This window comes from Nilaparvata lugens, chromosome 3 (genome assembly GCF_014356525.2).
Source record: "Nilaparvata lugens isolate BPH chromosome 3, ASM1435652v1, whole genome shotgun sequence".
NCBI classification, from domain to species: domain Eukaryota; kingdom Metazoa; phylum Arthropoda; class Insecta; order Hemiptera; family Delphacidae; genus Nilaparvata; species Nilaparvata lugens.
In genome coordinates, this window is record NC_052506.1 from 77373305 (window position 1) to 77395577 (window position 22273).

At 35.3% G+C, this 22273-nt stretch overlaps 1 protein-coding gene across 4 annotated transcripts in view; it reads left to right on the forward strand.

The window, feature by feature from the left end:
* Positions 1 to 22273, forward strand: part of LOC111050019 (venom dipeptidyl peptidase 4) — an 84796-nt gene that overhangs the window by 23206 nt on the left and 39317 nt on the right. The window contains exon 1 of one of the 4 annotated variants that reach the window (XM_039424685.1): positions 2432 to 2655. The exons of 1 other annotated variant lie outside the window; for it this stretch is intronic. In XM_039424685.1, coding sequence (XP_039280619.1) covers positions 2563 to 2655 — 93 coding nt within the window. In that variant the 5' untranslated portion in view covers positions 2432 to 2562. Of the gene's footprint in view, positions 1 to 2431; positions 2656 to 11253; positions 11719 to 18376; positions 18461 to 22273 lie in introns of those variants that run through there. 2 more of the 4 variants (XM_039424688.1, XM_039424686.1) reach the window with 2 other exon arrangements.

Genomic DNA, 22273 nt, shown 5'->3' on the forward strand with positions numbered 1-22273 from the left:
CCAAGACCACCCAAATTAATTCAGTTTGCGAAGCTCACCAGCCATTTTCGTTCACTGCTCACTGCTTCTGCCAAATCGAATGTGGGTTATTCATTCTGAAACGTGATTTATTCACATGCTATTACGGAAAATCGTAAAATTGAAACTGATTTCTTCAAATTTTAAATATTATAATATGAAATGTATTATTCTATAATATATATGAAAGGAAATACGGCATGTGTTACGAGCCTTATTTATTGTATGGTTAGAAAAATGTAACCAGAACATTTGAATGAATAATTCATGTAAGTGAGTATTATTTTTCGCGATTCAAAAAACTAGAAATTAAATTTTACATATTGATGAATGAGTTGTAACATCATTTCAAAGTAATTAATTAGTGTAAAAGTAAAATGAAACCCATTCATCCACATCCATTCATTTAGCAGAACTGAAAATGTCCTGAAGCAAAATCTTTGAAATCTGACAAGAAATAATGGAATCCAATAACTTGATCGTTTGATTTCATGAATGCATACATTTCAATACATTCTTCCTGAGTATTCATGATAAATTACCTCAGAATTACTGAAAAATTAAAGCTTCAGTCTTCACTACATCAAGCCATGTCCCCTGAAGCTCAGCATCCATACAGCACTTACCACTCCATCATCCATTCAGTATTCAGCATAAGATTATTTCTCATCGGACAGACATTATAAAATTCTTTGGTGCTGACTTAAGCACTAAATGTGTAACCGAAAGCTTTCAAAGGCATAAAGATATGGCTAAGTGCGCTGTTAGCGTGCTTGCTGAGATATGTTGCGGCCATGCCGGTTGGGCGACAACATAACTCATATGAACGCAGCAGTAGTCTCCCCGCAGAGGATCTCCAACTTGGCGAGATTAATAATTTTTTAATGGCGAAAAGAATATTTCTTCTTATCAACACTCTTGGGGAGAGTTTATGAAGGTAGTGCTCGACTCCCCGTAATTTATATTCGAGTTGTCCGTGAGCAGAGTCAAGAGCACGAGGAAGCGTTTAATTTTTCTACGGAATTAATATTTGCCAAGTGGAGGGCCGAGGAATAGCATGGATATCGATGCATGGCGGTCGTGACTCGGGCCCTCGTGTCTCGTGACAGCTGCAAAAGCATTCCCATTCAACTGAGAAACGCTTTCAGCATTCCAGATCAGGGTAAATCACTAATGCTCGATTTCGTGCACGTTTACTCGTTCCCGTAATCCAGATCAAAAATTCGATTATCGGAACATTAACAGCTTACATCTCACGCCTCCGCTTCGTTCACCTTGTAAAGCTATAGTGAGTTCCTCGGATGATATTTTCATAAACTTACACTAACATCATTCTGGGGAATGTTTAATATTGAATGTCACAGGGTGATGTTACATTGCGGATCTAAAATATTTTTTTTTAAATCAATATTCAGTTTGTGAGCCTCACAAAAATGAATGCGGTAACTCTCTTTAAAGAAAAATTTCCCTCCTGGTACATGTGCTGATGAGCTTGGTAAAGCTATTGTTCTATTTATCATCAGAATCCCCTCGTAATTGCTACAAAATAAGAGAAAGTAATCTTATCTGGATCCATAGAAAGAAGCAGTTGATGTTTCCTGGAAAGAACCAGTTTCCCTGAAGTTCCACTATTATACATGCATTACTATGCCTGGATCCTTCATTCTCAATGTAATTATTGTTTTCCGTACCTTTACATGTACGCTTAGTATTCTTGACACTTGAAAAATTTTTCCACATTACTCATGCTTTGTACGTTTGAATAATTAGTCATTTCCTCCCTTCTCGTCAACTATTCTCGTTCACATCATCAGTTTTTTCTACAAGTTCTCTCTTTTCTGTATCTGTAAACTTTTCAACAATTGCAACAATTTTATCCTCAATCCTCTTTTGAGAAATCATTTCTATTGTTTTCTAGTCAGCGGTATGATACAAAAGCGAGTGAGGAGTGCAAAGTAATGGTCAGTGCTAGATATTTTGCATGTCATAAGTAAGCCACATTACGGACAGCAATAAAGAGTGAAGCAGCGTCGGGAAATAGAGTGTGTTATTACAGCAGAGGTGTTGGCGGTGGTGAGGGGGTTAGAGTCGTAGTCGCGCATCAATTTGTACGAATGAAGCGAGTGGTAATCCTAATCGGGGGGCTGAAGAGCGGTCGGTAGTGATTCTTAAACGGCCTGTTTTACGGCCGAATAACTCCTCCCCGCAAGCTGGAGAGAGCAACAGAAAAAGACGCGAGAGGTGAGATAAGTGCAGGTTTGCGGCCGTAAAAAGGTAAAGGGCAACAAGTGATTGCTGTGTACTGGAGGAGGAAGAGGATGAGGATGCGGTTGAGGGTGGTTGATGAGAGGCGCAACCTGCCGGCGACGACTGGTTTCAGTTTCGTGTCCTTCCTTCGTGGCTGAGTGACGCTCTCCTTCTCCAGAGTCAGTGCGCGCTCAACCTTCGCGTGGTGAACAGCAAAGTGTGTGCTTGCCTCCTGCTCTGTCATGCTCTGCATCTGAGAGCGACGACTTCCATAACTATTTATTACTATTGTGAACTATGACTGGACAACAGCAGCAGCCGCGGGCGCCTCCGCCCTCCCAGACTCGTGTCAACGGAAGCAGTACCTTGGAAATGGGCAATAGCAATCAGGTAAACAACCCTAACATCCACCCGATTGTTCACATAAACAAACGCTTCAAATGAGAAATGTTAGATTAGTTTGTTTACAAATGTGACGACCTTGAAATAATCATTGTTCACAGTGAGAGATCAGAAGCTGTGAATTTGTTGTGTGTGAAGTTGTCTTTATATTAATTAATTTCGATTTTGATTTATGTAGGAAACACTATCATTTTTACAACATGAAATTCTTCTACTTATGCAAACGCCAGGTCTTCATGTTATATTGCATTAACCTGAACCACATTATAATATAGTTAGACCTATGTTTTACCAACTTATTTCCACCTATTATGTTCATAAACGTATCCACTTCACTAAGAAAGTTCGCTCTTCACGTCACTTCTTTCAAAGGTGGAATATTTCAATGTTGTACATGGCTTTTGAAACTTGAAATCTTTTGATTTATCTATTGAATTTATACATTGATAGATACAATATCATTCTCAACTATGAATGATTGGGAAGGGAACAGCTTGAAGCCCAACTTTATGTGATATGACAGTAAAGCTTCTGTTGCCTGTTTCTTGGAGCTTCTTTTTATCATGTCAATGATATGTGTGATGATAAAACAGCTGTAATATTTATAATCTGTTATCTCTGTTACTAAGACACATATTTAATGTTGAATAAAGCTCGTGTTGAGTCAAATTCTATTACAATTTATTCGACATTAAAATATAAAATAAATGGGTCCGAAAAGAAAAACGAGTAAACGTCAAGATTTAGTCAGTGAAGGAGAAAACGATTCGCAAAACCAAATGCTTGGAAAAATACTGAAACCAACAGTTTTATCGATTGACCAAGATTCAGATGAAGCACCGAAAACGTGGAGACATTGGAAGGTAACATTTTTAAACTTCTTAAAAAAACAGTTCAATCCCAAAAAAGGATGAATTGAATGTTTTGATCAATTATGTGTCACCGAATATTTTTGAAAGTATTTGCAATTGTATATCATTTGAAGAAGCTATAACAACTCTTGAAAAAGAAGCTTATGCCATTGTGGAATCAATCAGGAAATGGCGACATTACTTACTTGGACGAGAATTTACACTTATCACAGACCAGAAATCAGTTTCATTCATGTTCAGTAATAAACAAACCAGCAAGATTAAGAATGACAAAATCCAACGATGGCGCCTTGAATTGTCAGAATATAAGTTCAATATAATTTATAGAGTTGGAAAAGAGAATATACCAGCAGATACACTATCAAGAGTCTGTGCCACTGTTGGATGCCATACAGATATAAAGAAACTGATAAAAATTCATGAGGACCTGTGTCATCCAGGAGTTACTCGACTTCATCATTGGACCAAAACAAAGAACTTACCATATTCAATAGATGATGTAAAAGAAGTATGTTCCAAATGTATTACATGTTCTGAAATGAAACCACGCTATGCCAAAGGAACTGGCCGCCTTATCAAAGCAACTCGACCATTTGAACGTCTTAATATGGATTTCAAAGGCCCACTACAATCAAGTTCAAGGAACAAGTATATTTTAGTTCTTATAGACGAATATTCCAGATTCCCATTTGCCTTCCCCTGTCCTGACATGACTACTAATACAGTAATAAAACACCTTACATCACTATTCTCTCTTTTTGGTGTACCGTCTTACATACATTCCGATAGAGGAACATCGTTTATGTCATCAGCTTTGAAAAATTTCCTACTATCAAAAGGAATTGCCAGCAGCAGAACATCGCCCTATAATCCAGCCGGTAATGGGCAAGTCGAACGGTACAATGGAGTTATATGGAAAAGTGTGATGCTAGCCCTAAAATCGAGAGGTTTGAACAACAGTCACTGGGAACAAGTTCTCCCCGATGCCCATAACTCTATTCGTTCCCTATTATGCACAAGCACCAACTGCACACCACATGAGCGGATGTTTTTACATGCAAGAAACTCAAGTAATGGAAAACCATTACCAACCTGGCTATTGACACCTGGACCAGTATGGTTGAAGAAGATGACAAAAAACTCAAAACAAGAATCGCAAGTTGAAAAAGTTGAATTAATCGAGAGTAACCCTGAATATGCGTTTGTTCGCCACAACGACGGCAGAGAATCGACAGTCTCACTTCGCCAGCTCGCCCCATACCCCACGAGTGCCGATTGATATTAAGGGGGGAAGATTGTGATGATAAAACAGCTGTAATATTTATAATCTGTTATCTCTGTTACTAGGAAAAAATATCTTATCGTGAAGAGATAATTGTTGCAGTGAATCAATCAATGACCTACCGACTAGGAGCTGACAGTGACCTTGTTTTGAATCTAAATAAAACAATATAGTAAAGAACTCTCGTAGTTTATCAATTTAATGAAATATTGATTGCAGCTGCGGGAAATTTGTAGATTATAATATAATATGACATTTATAAAATTATATCTGGTGGATTGTAAATATGTTCAAACGTCAAACTAAAAATAGTTATCTTCATTATCATTACGTTAACAGGCTCCTTCGTATACTCGTATCTAATCTCTTCTGAAAATAGAGTAATTAAGTTTGATTTCCTTCGAAATTATCAAAAGTGTTTGATTACAGCCTCGTTGATAGGAGATGGCTTAGCAAAACAAATTTATCAACACGCTAGAGCTTTTATTTTGACAATTGCAATAACAATATGAATGAATGCATAGGTTAAATAATGCTCTTTATAAGAGGTAATAGTTGATAATAATGAATAATATGGTTAATTAAAATAATACATGATTATTAATAAGCTATCTTCTATGGGAGAAAATAATTAAACTAATTCAATAAATCAATATAATCTGTACTGATTCGAAGGTCCTGCCCAGTCACACAAAGTATTATCCAAGATTGATGGATTCAGAGTGTAATATTTACAAGAGTGTGAATATTTTTCAAGTTTTGCAAAAATTATTGTTGCGGAAGTAAAGTAGTAGTTGAATTCACTTTTATTCACGGATGGGTAGGCCGATATATACTCGTCTTTTATAATTATTATCAGTTAGTTGATAACAGGCATTGTGTCACTTTTCATAGTTTAAAAAATGCCGAAATAACTCGATTTTCAGAAGTCGTTATCGCTCAACTGAAACTCTTTGGATGTCTCGGACTCACTCACTAACAACTGTCAAGTTTCCTAACTAAATAAAAATACCAGTTATGATTTTTCAAACAATATTCTGTCACTCAAATTGTAATGAGTAGAGACACAGTTATTTCCTTCGACCTGTGAAAAATTATCATAGCCTTCACCTTGAAAAAATTCTTTTAGGATAATGGATAGATAGTGAAATTGAATCGATTCATTTGAAAAGATGCTTCCGCTTCCACTTGCACTAAGAACCGACACCAATTTGTGGGCCAAGTTCCGGCATGGAGCGTGATTTCGCATGCACTAGTGACTGCAGTCACCTCCTCTAGCATTAAACAGATAATAAGAAGCATAAGGAAAAAACAAATGAAAATACTAATTGAGAGTAATCATTGTACTTTGAAATTCAACTGTCTTATTGTAGACTATTTGCTGCACTGAATAATTACAGTAAAATTTTGAGACTTCAGTAGTTCCACAGAAACTTATGAGATTAATGGGTATAGTCTACTTGATTGTTATACAAATAACGAGTAATGTGCTTTCATAGTGCTTATTACTTCATTTTTTAACAAAATCCTGATGTTAATGTTTGGAGTGTGTGATCTATCTAAATTTCATAGTTTTGATAGTGCAATGTAACCTCTTCAACTTCTCTTTTTTCTTTAGGGCTATTTTTGAATATAAATAAAATATAAATCTGAGTACACTTTTTGAATTATTTCATCACGACACGTTTCAGCTACTAATGCCATTATCAAGTTAATATGTAGTTACGAAATAATTTAAAAAGGGTTTAAACTCAAATGTATATGTTTATTCCTCTTCAACTTTTATAATAAGTATCAATTTCTCAAGATGACTAGCCATTGAAGCCCATGAATTAAAAGTGTATGTACTTTTCCCAACTGCAAGTTGTAAAGGTTGCCATCTAGTTGAGCTCAAATGTTCCAATAGAATAACATTTTTTAGAAAGTCATGAGCTCGTGAACTATAAAGTAGACTGTAGATTATAAAGTACATCATTACCACAAGTTCTAGTGACATTTGAGTCAGAACTTATGACTCGTCCAATTCCAAATCATAACAGTCCTTCGACATTCTTGTACAATAAAGAATAATGTAGTGCTTGAGAAGTTTTGCAGAAGTTTTGAACCAGCTTTAGAAGCTTTGCAGCTTTTGTGAATGACAGCATAATCTCTGAACTAAGTTAGTCTGTGATTCACTTTTCACAATGAATACAATCATCAAATATTTATTTTGCAACCAAGTGAAAGTGGAGAAAGTTTTAACATGTAGAGAAAAAAAATGATATGATGAAACGTTCTCTATAATAATATGACTCTACTTGATAATAATTTCGTAAGGAATGGAGGAATAGTATTGTATAGGAGGAGAAAAAATCATCAATTTCAAAAGGCAATTGCAATAGCAGTGAAGTAGTCATTCTAACTTGTTTCTATCACCACTTTCTTTAAACTTCTGACTACTACAGACTGTATCGGAGTTATATAAGGAAACGATTTTTCTTCAATTCTTCAAACCGCACTATCATGATACAACAACAAACAAACATTTTTGTGTTTTGCGTTCTGGCTTATAATATACATGGTAGGAATAGTTTATACATGAGAGACGAGCAAATTTCCTACACCTGGATTTTTTGTTGGGTACTGTAACTGGAGTTCGTGTAACATTATTCTGTTTTATCAAAGTGAAATTGATGGAATGTACTTTGATGTTTCAAGAGTGGTTTGATATCTAATCGGTGATACAACACCGCAAGCACTCCAGCAGCTATATTCTATCTGTGCAGAGGACCACAATAATATTTGGGCATCGGATTGGAATGTTGATATTGCGCTTCAAACGTGACTCAGCATCCGTTTCAATTGCTTTGCTGAGTGTGAATTGCTGTTGTGGAAGGAAATTCATTACGTCTAACGAACGGGTAGTCACGACGTGGTTCTCTATACCATGGCATTGATAGCATAGGATAGGAGTTGACTTCAACGTTCCACTGGAGAAGGCTGGCAGGCACTCCGCTAAGAAGGCATGGTAATAATGTGGTTGGTGAGAGATGGTGAGTGAGTGAGTTGCCATCGGCGAAATCATCGCTGGAAATCAAGCATGAGATCGAAAAACCAGTCAGCAGTCAACAAGGCAACACTGGTAGCTCAGTTTCTGTTTATGTATTGTCTGGGTTGCTGGAAATGTTATCACTGAAATACTAGTACTCCATAGACATTGAGTATAGGGGAGTAAAGTTTATACTTCACTTACCTTATTGAAACCTGATACTGGTATCAGGCCATATAATGACAACATCATTATAATGTAGTGTTAGTATACAGTGGGCCTTGCAAGACCTGGAAATACACTGTTATTTGTGATAAAGAATCATTACTGTGGAATACAAATTGTTCTAGTATAATTCGACTTCTCTTGTCGCTTTAGAAACTAATGGATTCCTCCCCAATCCATCTAATATTATATAAATTTTGAAATGTTTTATAGCAGATTTTGTTGGTGTATTTCCTACATATAAAGGATAGGCTACACTTTAGTAAATTATAGCCAAATGAGAAGCATAATTATATAGACTACTTCAAGGACGACCAAACAATTCCAACAATTTTAATTCAATGGGTTCTATCAGGTGAGTAGCTCATTGTTATACGCCACAAAACGTACTCATTTTACTATCTATATCAATCCAAAATGCTGATAAAATTTAATTTTTGTCTGTTTCAGGTATGTAACATTACCCAAAATGTATGAAAGAGAGAATTAAAACTGTGCTGTTGGAGAACATAATGTAACATGTAAGTAGTTTTGTACATCTAATATGAGAACTGTGACTTTTTAAGAGTTCAGATTTTAAGATTAAACTGTGTGGAAATCAATAATTTTATTAACATGATGCTGGATTAAGATTTTCCAATTCCTATTGTTATTCAAACCTATCCATTTTCAATTCAAGCTAAGAAATGAATTTTAGACTCAATAGGCTTTAGAATTTATTGCGTCTCCAGCAAATTTGATGAATTGATGAATATCTGAGTTTAAACTGTAAGTTCCAAATATTTGTCATGTTGCATTTTATTACAACTTCCCTTATTACCTGTATGCATACTTTGTCAATCAGCTAAAATAATACGGTATGACTTTCTCCTGCTGAAGATTACAAAAGTATTATTATTCTGGTGTTGTGGATGATCAGAAGATTGTCTCTCTTCATTCCTTGAACGTTTCTCGAAAGTTGGGTTGTGGCCTAATTGCACCCTCTGTACCACCCTGACATCAAACATGAATAAAACGTTACTGTCATGTCTTCCACAAAGCACCCTACTGAATAGCGAATAAACGATGTATAAAGTCAACACATTGATGGAAACTTGCATTGGCTGAAGGCTTCCATCATAGCAGTTAGCAATGACTTGAACCGCTTATTGTGTGAACGAATAGCTTCGAGTTCCCATTTACTGAACTTGAATGCTATTGTTTGACGAAGTGGTTTGAACTTTGCAATAGATACTAAGTTGAAATCAAAGTTTTGAGACTGCGAAGGAGTTATCTCATGTTTGTAGTTGACTATATCAATACTGCATATCTATCGAGGGTGAAACTCGCTGTGAGGAGTTTGAAATCCAACTTGATAGTGAAGTAATTCCAATGCTAGAGATGCTATTCAAGTTCAAGACCGCATGCTCCATCTATTCGGCTTCTAAGGAATTCCCATTTCTTAATACTCGTAGGCTACAATATACTTGTATGTAACACCAAAGTTGTTTGCTCTGAAACCAACCCTAAGTATTAACATTTATCACTCAAATCTATATTATCGTATTATTGATATCAAGTGGGATGTGGAAATGTTAAACTATCCAACCAAAATCAGTGATACTGAAAATGATAATGAATTGTTTTATCTCAACTTGACTTCAAACTGTCAAGTTGAATAGGACTACAGTTTAGACATGCATCTCACCCTCCAGTAGTATCCAGGTTATATCTTCCATATATCCTATTTACAGATACGCTACAACCAATCATTCAATGATTCTATTTTGGAATCAAACGGGCTGTCCAATCATTAGTTTGAAGAATCAATGCATTGTTATTTTCAATTTCGACTCAAATCTGGCAAAGAAAGTAGGTTAATACATACGTATTAGCGTATACTCGCTTTTAACCTTCTATGAAAGAAACACATAAATGATGCATTGATGATTCTGTATGCAAAGTATAACCGAGTTTGGTTATGACCGATTACACTCCAGTTGATAAAAATAACTGCTTCATTCACCTTGCGTCAAGGTCCATCTGCAACAAGTTCAATGAATGAATGTTTGCTGTGTATGAACGAGCAGTAGTATTTGGATGCGTGGGATGGGCGCCACGCTAAATTTCGTTGCGGTTTGTGAATGAAGTTGGTCGGATCGGATACGTGGGCGGATGGTGGCTCACACTCGAAACCAGTGAGAGTTGTGTTTTGCTTGGAGCGGGTGGCTGATGAGGGGTGGGGGTTGGCGGGTGCTGGCTAGGTTAGAGAGATGAAGGTCGCCGAATGCACTGGAAACCGTTGATAGGCCTGCTTTCTGCTTCGGTTGCTCTCAAGACGCGGTTTGCCTCGACCTGCTATGGCCAAGCCACTTCATACCAATGCAGCTATTATGCAGCTGTGCTCTTTAGCTGTCATCAAACATTTATTGCAATGTTCTTGCATTGAGTGAGATCAACTCATCAGTTTTCAAATAAATCTACCGAAAATTAATTGTAATGTAACTGAGTAGATGTTTAGAAGTAAATTAGCTAATTAGACTTTGAAAATTATATTTAATTTTTTAATTTCTGGATACAGGCTCCTTTTTAATACTTCTTTTGTTGGCTATTTATAGTTGAATTTTTCAATCATATGAATTTATAATATTATTGTTGAACGAAAATCCAAATTAAATGTTGTGAATAAATAAATGCAATCCTCAGTAATTTCAATCTACATGAATTTATTTGCACAGCTCATTCAAATTCCAATACTAAAGTTAATGTTTTGATCTGTGTGGATGTTCCCTTCATTTTCTTGAGTTTTACAAAATGAAATAAAATCTTCACTAATGTGAAAACGCTTTAGGCAATCCAATTCCAGGTATTCAATCCATGCTTATTCAATTAGAGTGTGAAATTTTTTCTAGTTTCAACTGTAAAAAATTAAGATTAGATTCTCTCAAATAATGAGACAATTCAAGGAAAAATTGTAGAATACAAGTTGAAGGTTCGAAATGTACATTTTCTATTGAGAATACTGTATGTGGGATATTGTAAATCTGTGTCGTCCTATTGATTGAATCTTTCGAAATTACACATTATGTCATCTTATAAATGATTTGCAATCAGTGCTAATAATTAAGTATGCCATGGCCATGACATTGAACTTTAATAATTGACGTCAGTTTGCAAGAAGGCAAAGAGAGTAGTGGAAGTGTAGTCGAAATGAGTTTGTCGATCAGAATGGCTTGATTTATTCTATAGTTATTGTATAGCTATTGAATGTATTCAGAGTTTGGCGAATTCTTATTGTTTCGGTTTTCTCTGTGCATTCTATAATAGGCGACAAATGAACATCGGAAATACACAAAGAAAGAGATTCACCCAGGTGTTAACTAGACTTATCTCAATTATCCACCTCTACTACTTCATTCTCAATCTTCCACTCTCAAAGTTTGCTGAGATGAGAGCAAACGTGCTTCGTTAATTTACTTGTATTCAGTAGTTGGTTGACTCTTGCCACCGTAAGATCGATTCTAATGTTTGAGAATGTGCTCTGTTACAGTTTTGTTGAATTAGTGCTAATTTAAACTTGGTTAGAAACATTGTCACTCATCTAACTTCTAGATACAACTTGGAATCTCTTCGTCATGCTTGTAAAATGCAGCTCTGAGAAATTGGTCAGTTATACATACATGCAATACAATCATGCTATTAGTTTGAAGTATTGAAGAACATAATAATTTTATTTCTCTTGATTGATTCTTATTTTGTTGTGTGATTAATGTACAAAAACAAAGCCAACCTGCTATGCTAGTATGATCTAACTCACATGGTTAGTTTTTACTTTCAATGATACTGCATAATTCATGTTTTATGTCATACGTTTTTTTCGCTTGCTACATTGATTGAAATAATCTTCTCCTCTCGTTGGAGAAATGCAACCCATTCTAGAAACATGATTTTGACGTGACTGTGTATTAACAATAACTAGCTTTCAATTCTCTTGAAGTATCATAGCGTTCCGTTCAACTGAAATATTCGAAAAAGATCTGTTGCATTTACAAGCAAATGTACTCATTTCCACAGTCATCTCTACAAGTTTAAATGCTTTATGTGTCTAAACATATTCAAAATCGAGATCCTTATAATTCAGGATAAACAAAAAAATTAGTGCAAGAGAATCCGATCCTCACTGAATCCTAGTGTATTGAATAATATAGTTTTAACTAGATAGTTTTATGACGTTCTATGACGAGGACTCACAGAGAAATTCAATTCTTGGAAAAAACAATTTAAGAATGAAAAAACACAGCTGTAGTCCATTAGGACTTATTCTCTTCCAATAATACACCCTATGAAGGGATTTGACTCTCAGCAGTCACCTTTGAGATCATATTTATATTGAAATACCGAATTTTTAAAAAGTTTTTCTTGGTACGGCCTATGGAGCAGGACTCATACTCTGTCAACATTTCCAGATTTTGGGTTCTAAGACCTAATAGTTTGGTTTCTTGCTCGATTGATTCATGTCAAAGCTCTCTAATAAAATTTCCAAATATGAAAACATGGAGTTCTTACAGACATTAACTATACAGTTATAATAAGTCGAGAATACAATAAGATATTCCAGTAGATGTTGAGTTTATCAGCCATGAGCTTCGAAGTATATCCTGATAGACCGATCTACTTTTTTGTTCTATATAGAGGTCGGTTTAGTGATAGTGATATTACGAAGGTCGGAGAGAGAGAGAGAAAAAAAATTCTGAATGTTTAAATGAAGAGAAACCAGATAAAAGAGGCGAAGCAAACCAAACGCATCGCCTCAAGTATCTGTTATTGTTGCCAGGCCGAAAAATGGGTAGCCTATAAATTATCCCACGTAAGCGACATCAATCTCCAATGGTAACTCCGACAATTTGTCGTAGATAAATGAATGGTCATGCTGTAATTGAGGGGAAAATCGCCAGAGGACAGGTTCAGGAGAATAATCAGAATAAAGAGAAGATTATATTTTTAAGAAACGGAATGTGAGAGGCGGTGCAAGTAGATGAAGAAGAAGTGGAGAGGAGACCGGCTTTGGCTTTTGCCTGGAAACGCTGGTTTGACGCCTCGTCGTAATGATATATAACTGCTTATTACCGAATAAACTGGAGGCATTTTACAGGCACTTTAGATCACCATCAGCTTCTTCGAGTTTCAGCCATTCTCCTCAGGTAGGCGTCAAGTGGAGAGGATATTAATTTCTTACCTCACCGAATGTTCCAGCTGAATAAAGTCCCAGCGTTAGGGGAGACCAGTGTCGAGTCAGAGTGTTGATATGCACGATATAACTCCTGCGCAATAAATTATATTTCCATTGATATATTGCCCACACCAAGTTGGATAAATTTATTTTCCAAGCTGGAGGGAGAAGAAGTATTTCACAGTTACTTGGGAATGATTAAATAATTTTCTTCTCATTAAAACACAGGATTATTTGAATAATAGACATAATTTGATTGAGGGATATTCTATGACAAAAATTATCTATGATTATTACAATGCTCATGTATGTGATTATATTGAAGTTCAGTAAAAAATATGCAAACTGCATATACTCCTGCTCATTACCCAAGCACAAGCTTGAAGCCTATCTGGGTATCATATCCAACAGAAAAATCTCTTTTGATCTCAAATGTCAGTTAGTTCTCTATGCATTTGTTTGTGGTAGAATTTCTTAATCAATTTTAATTCACATTAAGTCTTTCGAGTAGATGATGAATCTAAGTCTTTCACGTAGCTAAATCTCACCTGAAACCTAGAGTTTCAAGTTGGTTCCAACCCCCAGTAACCTCGCAACAGTCAGTGGAGTTCGCCTCATGCTGTCGACACCTTTCCAACGGGAGTACCGAAACCATGTCACTCATTCAATCTGCGTCACTACATTATGATTCTCACTGCTGAGCAAACAACTTCATTGTCTTTTCCGTGATTATGGAACACAATATTACTCTTGAAATCTTAGAATAATCAACATCTTTACTAAGGTATAACAATAACATGTTTACAGATCGAAATAAATTAGAAATTGCATTTGTTCAAATTAATGAATAATTATTATTAAACGAAGATCCTAATTAAATGCTGTAAATCACCTCAAAGACTTCTGCTACTGCAAATATTAACAACAGGGTAAACAGCTAGATGGGAATTCGATGAGCGCTACTATTCAGAAATTATTTGTCAGCCCGGGAAACTTAATAACATGTTTTTCAATGTTCACTTTACAATGTTCACCTTCTTTGAATAGCTCAAATACTCACACTACAGACTTCATAATTTTCTATCTTATGTATCTATTTTCTACGTTAATATCCCCTGGTACTAATGATATAAGATTATTGATATTGGAAAACGATTTCTATATTTGGATATCAACTGAAAGGAATATTGTTGACATCAACCTGGTTCCACCTCATCTATCGTCACAAGACAGGCAATATTCGAGCTCTCTCCCCACGAAGAGCAAAGACGGGTTCTTTCTCTCTCTTTCTCCCTACTCTTTGATTGATTGATTGTGTAGAATCTATTCATCATCGAAGCTGAGATGCCATTGTGTCTCCGGCTCCATGTGTTGATGGCTCACACCTTCCTTCCCTGACTTTCACATTCCGAGTGAGCTATCTTTGGAGGCAAACATACCTTTTATTAGTGCCTTGGCAAATAAATCTCATCTCCTCACTCCTCATTTATTCATCTATTTTTACAGAGAAAACTCAATCGTCATGCTGAATAATAACGAGAGAATTTTTCACCTGATCATACTTCTTAATGAGCAATATTCCTGTTACAATACTTCTGCAGAAGAGTGTTTCAAAAATAAAAAATGAGCTAGTAGAATAAAACGAAGCTACAAGAGTGGAAAATAGACATGGCTCAAAAGAACCTGATATTTTTCTGGAGCTATCTTTCTTATTTCAAATATAATTGGTTGTTGGAACATTTAATAATGTGTTGAGAAATGAATCCGATCAGATTTTCCGATGCGGGGAAATACATGTACATTGGAAGAGAACAGCATTTATTGGTGAAAATCGTGATCTTTCTACCTTCGTTATTCTGTTAGTGGAAAAAACCTTCTTGTTGGGAAATGAATGATTGTTTAATTTAATTAGAAAATAGAATTATTCGTACTCCAAATATTGAAATTATAGATGCAGCTAGTAGCTAGTCTACTTTCAGATGAAGATGAATAATAGAGATGAAATACATTTTACTCGGTTTTTGATGATAGATACTGATGGAGCTCAAGGGATAGACAAAATTTATCCTTTTCCATATCATATGAATACTTTTTCCAGATGTCAGACCAATCTCGAAACAATGAATGAGTGCTCACATTATAATCATATTGTGATGTTTCTATAGATATACCACGATATTTGCCTTATATCGTCTTCTAATATCTAGGATGAAGGACAAATAATGAGTTTTGAAGGTGACTTCAAGGGTGAATATGAGACTGGGTCACTTGGATGATCTTAACCAACTGACTTAATTGTTTAATCAATGCTAACGTAGCACGTTGTAGCTGAAATAGGATGGAACGTGCGTGTATTCTCACTTGGATAAATTTCTAGCTTGATTTTTTATCAGGAAATTGGATGTGGATGTCCGGGAAAGTACGCCTTTATGATTTTTACAAGTTATTAAGGATGTCGAGTCCCATCTTATCCACTTGGCTCGTCTCAATCATCACTAACGATGCTCCCGTGCTTCACCAACCGGAACCAACGCTAGCATTTCTCCGAATTGTCTTCGCTTTAGTAGGCTGATCCAAGTAGGAACATCATTATTTCTGTCATCCCATTAGCATCAAGTATCAAACATAATTAGAACGATTGGTGAAACTTACACAAATTAATCTCATTATGTGATCTTGATTATATCCTGTTCTCGAGGAAGACTTGGAATAATGAAAAAGGGAAAGATGAGAGAATGTTTGGTTAAATCAGGTTTCTAAGTACATTACTCTCAAAAACTCCACTGTCAACAATTTGATAGAGTTGAGAACTACATTTTTATAAAATTTCTGTATAGTTGCGGAGATTTTTCATTAAGTTCCGTTCTATAAGAGCTGAATTCCATTCAAGAACGCATTTATTCATACACACCAAATAGGTACAATCACAACAACTATTCATTATAATATAAGTCTTCCAATCTGAATGTTAAAAACTCTCGTAGTTACAACAGAAAACAATCTTGGATTCGAATAGAATAATAATAACTTGTTTCAAGTTATCTTTGTAATATTACTATAGATTGCTGAAAACCTGAAAAAGTTATATCATAATGTAGTATCAGCAAGATACACAGTTATAAACAGACAAATCTTAGCTAGATAAATCTCGAATAAAATCTCCAATTTAGAAGCTAGCATAAATTGAATCTCATGATATTGTGGTCAAATGCAGTATTCCATCTCATACTAAACGTTTGAATTAATTCCAAGCATAACTAGTCTGATACTTATTGAATGTCATATCATAACACCATATTCACTTATCACATTTACAATAAATTTTCGTCTAATTTGTTGTAATATTAACTGAAAATATGGTTCACTTATCCTAGAATATGAACTCATTCCTACTCATGAAATAATGAAAGTTATTCTGATTCTTGAACTGCATGACGAGAATTCGGTATTGACGAAAATGATGTTGAGAAGGTAATGAAATAGTGGGTTTAGAGGATTTTGCGATGAGAGAAGGGGGGGGAGCCTGTATGAGCGCGCAGATCAAACTCAAACATTTGGATTGACATTTGTTGAAACTGAATGGGACGGTCGAACGGAGGCAAGTTGAGTAGATTTTCGTGCAAAGTGTTTGGGAAAGTCATTAAACGGATTCACATTGCCGATAAACCCCTTGGAATAATATCCGATTGGTACTCTGCTCGACCCGGGCGTGTCTCAGTCGTTGAAAGGTACGCTAACAATTTCATGCTTTGCAACGATGAGCTTTTGAAAAAACCATTTCGTGATACCGGATAAATCGATATCATCATCATCATCACGCCCTCCTTACTTTTTATTTCCTAGAGCTACATCTCAACGTCTCCATATTTCCTCGTCATATTCCGTGAAGTCCTTTAGCATCGTTAAAAATACATATCCTAATCTGAGATGAACGAACATTGAACCAACAAGCATTTTAATAGGGTGGAAATATTGATGAACTCAAGTGAATATTCTCACCAAGTATGGATATTTACTTAACTATAAAATCTAATTATATCTAATAATATTCCAATGTCTATTCTCGAAAGCTGGATGGTTTTCTTCCATCATATTTCAGGTGGCTCATACAGAAACCCATAATAATGTAACTAAATAAGCAATCAAGTACAAATTATTGTTGATCTGAATGAGGGAAAAAATGGGCCCAAACAAACGTTGCCGATTTGCATTCGTAGTGAAATTTTGTATACTTCCACAGTCAATGTAGTATTACTATGAATTAATACTCTCTTAACATAAATCAGAAGGTACTCATAGTTATTATTAGTTCTTTATTTGTCAACGAGAATAAATACACATGTATGATCATGAGAGGGTAAATATATTTCAGTTTCTAATAATAATTTGATTCCTTATTTAAGCTTTACATTCCTGCTTTACAAAAAAAATATCAAAACAGAGCATCTATCAAAATTAACAAAAATTATCTAAAGAAAGGTAATTGACATTTTTGGATAAATAATTAGACTCAATTTAACAGCATCGAGACTTGAGCCAGAATGTGTGAAAAAACTATAGATTTGATCATTCTTTTCCTTCGCTTCAAAAAAAAGAAATAGTACTTGAAAAAGAATTTTGCTAGATGAGCATATCTTTAGTGCTACATTCTCAAATTATTAATTAATTGATGTTATCTATTCAACTGGTTCCATACTTTGAGCTGAAGTTTCATTATTTGTTGATTATGTTGAATGTCTGAGTGAATCATTGTTCTAATGATTCTGACGCGTGTGTGTGTCCTTGTCAAAGTTGAGGAAGGGGATCCCTCTGAACGCTTTGTTGAATATAGCATTGTTTTAACAGTTCTTCTTTCACAGTTGTTGCTATTCGCAATAACCATTTATCTCTCACAAGTGAGAATACCGTGTAGGTACTATACTAAATGTGATTACTGATACGCTCACAGTCATAATATTGGAAACTATCTTATTGGCAGCTGATGTCAACTGTGTGTCAACGTGTATCTTTCAGTAACAAGCTCTATATAAAATATTGTCAACTCTTTGATAATTTGTATTGGCTTCGTGTATCAAATTATGTGAACAGTTTAGTAGTTGATTGTTAGAATGCTTGAATGTGTTTGCTTTGTATGTGGACGTGGAAGACTTGTTAGGAGGATTTTGCACTTCGAGAAGGTAAAGTCATGAATATGTATTTTGAATGAGAAACTATATTAAATGTATATTTTCTGTTGTATTATCATTTTCTACAGACAGCGTAAATATTGACAATAGTTATACTAAATGGATAAATGCTGGAAGATCAAGTAGTTATGAGAAATCTAGATTATTATATAGCTTCATAATAATATACTTTTAGGATTAGGTGACGGGATATAATTTACCGACTGTTTATTCAATCTATCTTCAATACTATCTAGAAAATATCAAACCACATACGAGTAACAACTTCATGAACACATTATCATTTTCAATAATTCGTCGCTCTCAGTTGTGTTGAATAAACGATATTATATTGAAGGGTTTTTAAACCCCTATACATTTTAATATGTAAGTATGTCATTTATGTTATCTCTAAAATGTCAGTCCTCCACTGACTTTATTCACTTCTAATACATCTTGATGTTGCTAGATCTTGATGATATCTTGCTCTAAGCAACTGAAGATAAGAATTCGTGAATTTCTCGCTTTCAAAAATATCTTTCAGAGATTCCAAGCGTTTCAGAACATGGCACTGATCCTTTTGAAAATGGAGAATAAGGGGAGGAGATTCTCGCTTTGTAGTTTCGTGTGAAACGTGAAATGTGTCTTAACCCTCAGGTCTGAGAAGACAGAAATGCCAGGTTTAATCTTCCTTCTCAGGCAGAGATAAGTATGCGTAGTTGAGTGGCATTTTGCAGTTGAATTGGTCCATTATTATCGTTCGTTTCGTTTTCAAGGAGTGAGCTCTAACATCAGAGAAACAGCAACTTAATAGCTCTGAAATACTAAAGTATTACAGGTGAGGTGCCTGAGGATCTGCACGACGTTTACTGTTTTTTCTTACTTCTCAGGCATGCATTTCAGCGTTTGAAACTTATTCACATCCAAAGTAACAGTTGGATGTTTTAGTAGTGTATTTGAAAACATCCTTCGTGATACAATTGCGTTGCAAGTACTTCTGTACAATATGGCGGATTGAAGTACATTGGTTCAATTCATGCATCAATTTGTGGCCATTGCAGCTTTTAGACATTATATTATTTTTGTCATGTGCATGCGTTTTGATTTATTTAGGATATAGAAGTGAACTAATAATGAAAAATTGAATCATCTATAGTTTCTTCAGTATTTGAACAGGTTTGAAGCACAGCAGTTCCACAATTATTAGTCTACATTTACAACAACTGCAATTACAGAATTATTACAATTTTAGAAACAATACAGCATATGATAAATTGTACTATATTGTTACTAAAGTTGTAACAATACATGCTGTATTTATATTTTATATTGTATCATAATATGATATATATTGTTACTGAAATTGCATTATTTTTCTCATTTCAAATCAGCTTAAATCTTGAATCGTCAAATCTATAATAGTGTAAAAAGTTCATCATCAACTTATGATTTTTCTCTGAATTATCATACAATATTATCTAATTAATATTATTAAAAAAATTTTACAATCCCCACTGATATAAAACAACTGTCATGGCTGATTCAACCAGATGAAATTGAATCTCGTCGTTTCCAACTCAAATGAAATACGTTGTAAGGGTGATGTGTTTCAATAGTAAATCATAAAAATCATACGATAATAAAGGCCTACTTATAAAATTTATACTGAAATCTTGCAGTTCAGGAGATGAAGTGATCATTTTTTTCAAGATCCACCTGCAAAATGAAAGTTTAGCTCACATTCCTGATATCAATGATGCATCAACTCTTCAACAGAGGTCAAGACTGGCTCCATGCATCAAATATAGATAAAACCATTTGTATTTACAACCATAAAGCCAAGACAGAGTAATAAAAATGTTAATTAAAATCTATATTTATAGGTTATAATTTCACGGTCGTTGCGTGTTCTTCTCGAAGAAACCGATCCGTTGGTTGTTCATGATTTACGTCGGCCAAGGTGCGCGCGCGTGCGCGAGTGATGTGGTATATTTCGCCGTTTTTGTAAGTCACACCGCTGTTGTTGCTGTTGTTGTTGTTGTAGGCTGCTTTGCTTCCCGAAGTTGATTTGTGGCCGAGTGCGAGAGTGGCACATATTTCACCTGCTTTACGTCCCCTGGTCAGCCAGCTCAACCCCCTTTGTTCTGCTCTTTTCCTATGTCTCTAGACAATATTCTTTGTCCCTCTCCAAGGTCAAGATTTCATCTCAGCTTTTTCAACTGGCAACTCCCTTCTTGAAAGCCTTTCCCTTTGTATCCATTCCGCAACCTCAAAGATTCACTGCAGATAGGTTTGTTCACGAATGAAAACAACGGTATGTTATCCAGTTTCAAAAGAAGTTGTTCTTTGAAGATGAAGAGGATTGATTTGAATGCGATACATTTATAGCCTTCACCCAGCTCTCAGATAACCTACGAAAGGCTTTTCTTGTAAGATTATCCTGTGCTCCAATCCTCTAAAGCTCTGAACCATAATCTATAGATCTGCACCTTCCGCCTAACACATTTCAAAAATATGTGGTGAAATTCAAGCAAAATAAAGATCACACGAGCTGAGTTGCTTGTGTATAGCTCAAAACAGAATATTAACACCATCGTTGAGTAGGCTACCTAAGTTTTGATAAAACATTGGATATCGGTGGAGAAGTCAGAAGTTGGCTAGAGACTTTTCAAATAGATTTCCGTCACACAGTGCTTGAACAAGTTCATATAGTACTGTTGGTGACGTAATTTATGATCGTATAGGCCAGTCGATGAATGACGTCTCACTTCAAAGCTGTGCTGTGTTGAGAGGGAAAGGGAACCGAACAATATACTCCGAAACCGGGAACCGAAAATACTAATTTATCATTAGCTGACACCTCAAAAGAAATTGATAGACCTTCGGATTTTTTGTTGCTCAGTTCATTAGAAGAAATTGTTGAAGAACTTCGATTCAATGAATAAGATGAAACAAACTGAAGATGGCCCTGCGGGTTCTCTACACTCCATATTTCATAAATCTTTCTCCTTCCAAAGCATCCATCTTGAGAGAAAGCCTCCTCAACCGAGTAACGTTACCTGAAAAGGGTCTCGATGGGACTTTCTTGGTATATGGGACTATGAATAATGGTGTATAATATTGAATTTGAGAGTAGGCTGAATCCTCAGATGAGTCTGATAGCCAATCCGCTTATATTTAGCAATTCAAAATAGAAAATAGGGATTCAGGAATTAATACTCACGGAGGAGCTTGAGGGTTCTCTCAATTTCATGTTTTAGCCTGCTAAGAAGAAGGAATTGAAGAATGAATTGATAGCTTCTCAGATTCCTAAAGTGTCAGACATGGAGGAGTGTTAATATTTCTCCTAATATACAATTCATTGGAATAATGACGACCCGTCAAATTATGGTACATTTGTTTTAAAATTTTCGAATAACCATCTCTTGTTAGTACTAATTCTAAAAACGTCAATAATAGAACATGACAAAAAAGATGGTTCAAATGGAAATCACAATGAATGTAAGAAATGGAAGGTTCAAGAAACGTCCTGTTTCTGTTTTGCTAAAAGATTTTGGTATGAGATTTATGAGAGGAACCATTCTGTTGTAGTAAGAAGAATTTCAACGATTCAACCTAAAGTACAAACGTGCTTATAACTGAGTTACTCATTCAGGCTAATCAGATTAGTCGTAGATCCCAAGTTTCAAGCGGGTTTAATATCAAATTAACTTCTCTCATAGAACTGGAAACAACTATAGCTGCTCTCTAGCAAAAAAAGGTTGGCTCACCAGGTATCAAGATATGAATTTTCTCAATATATGCTCCACAGGTCACGTATACAGA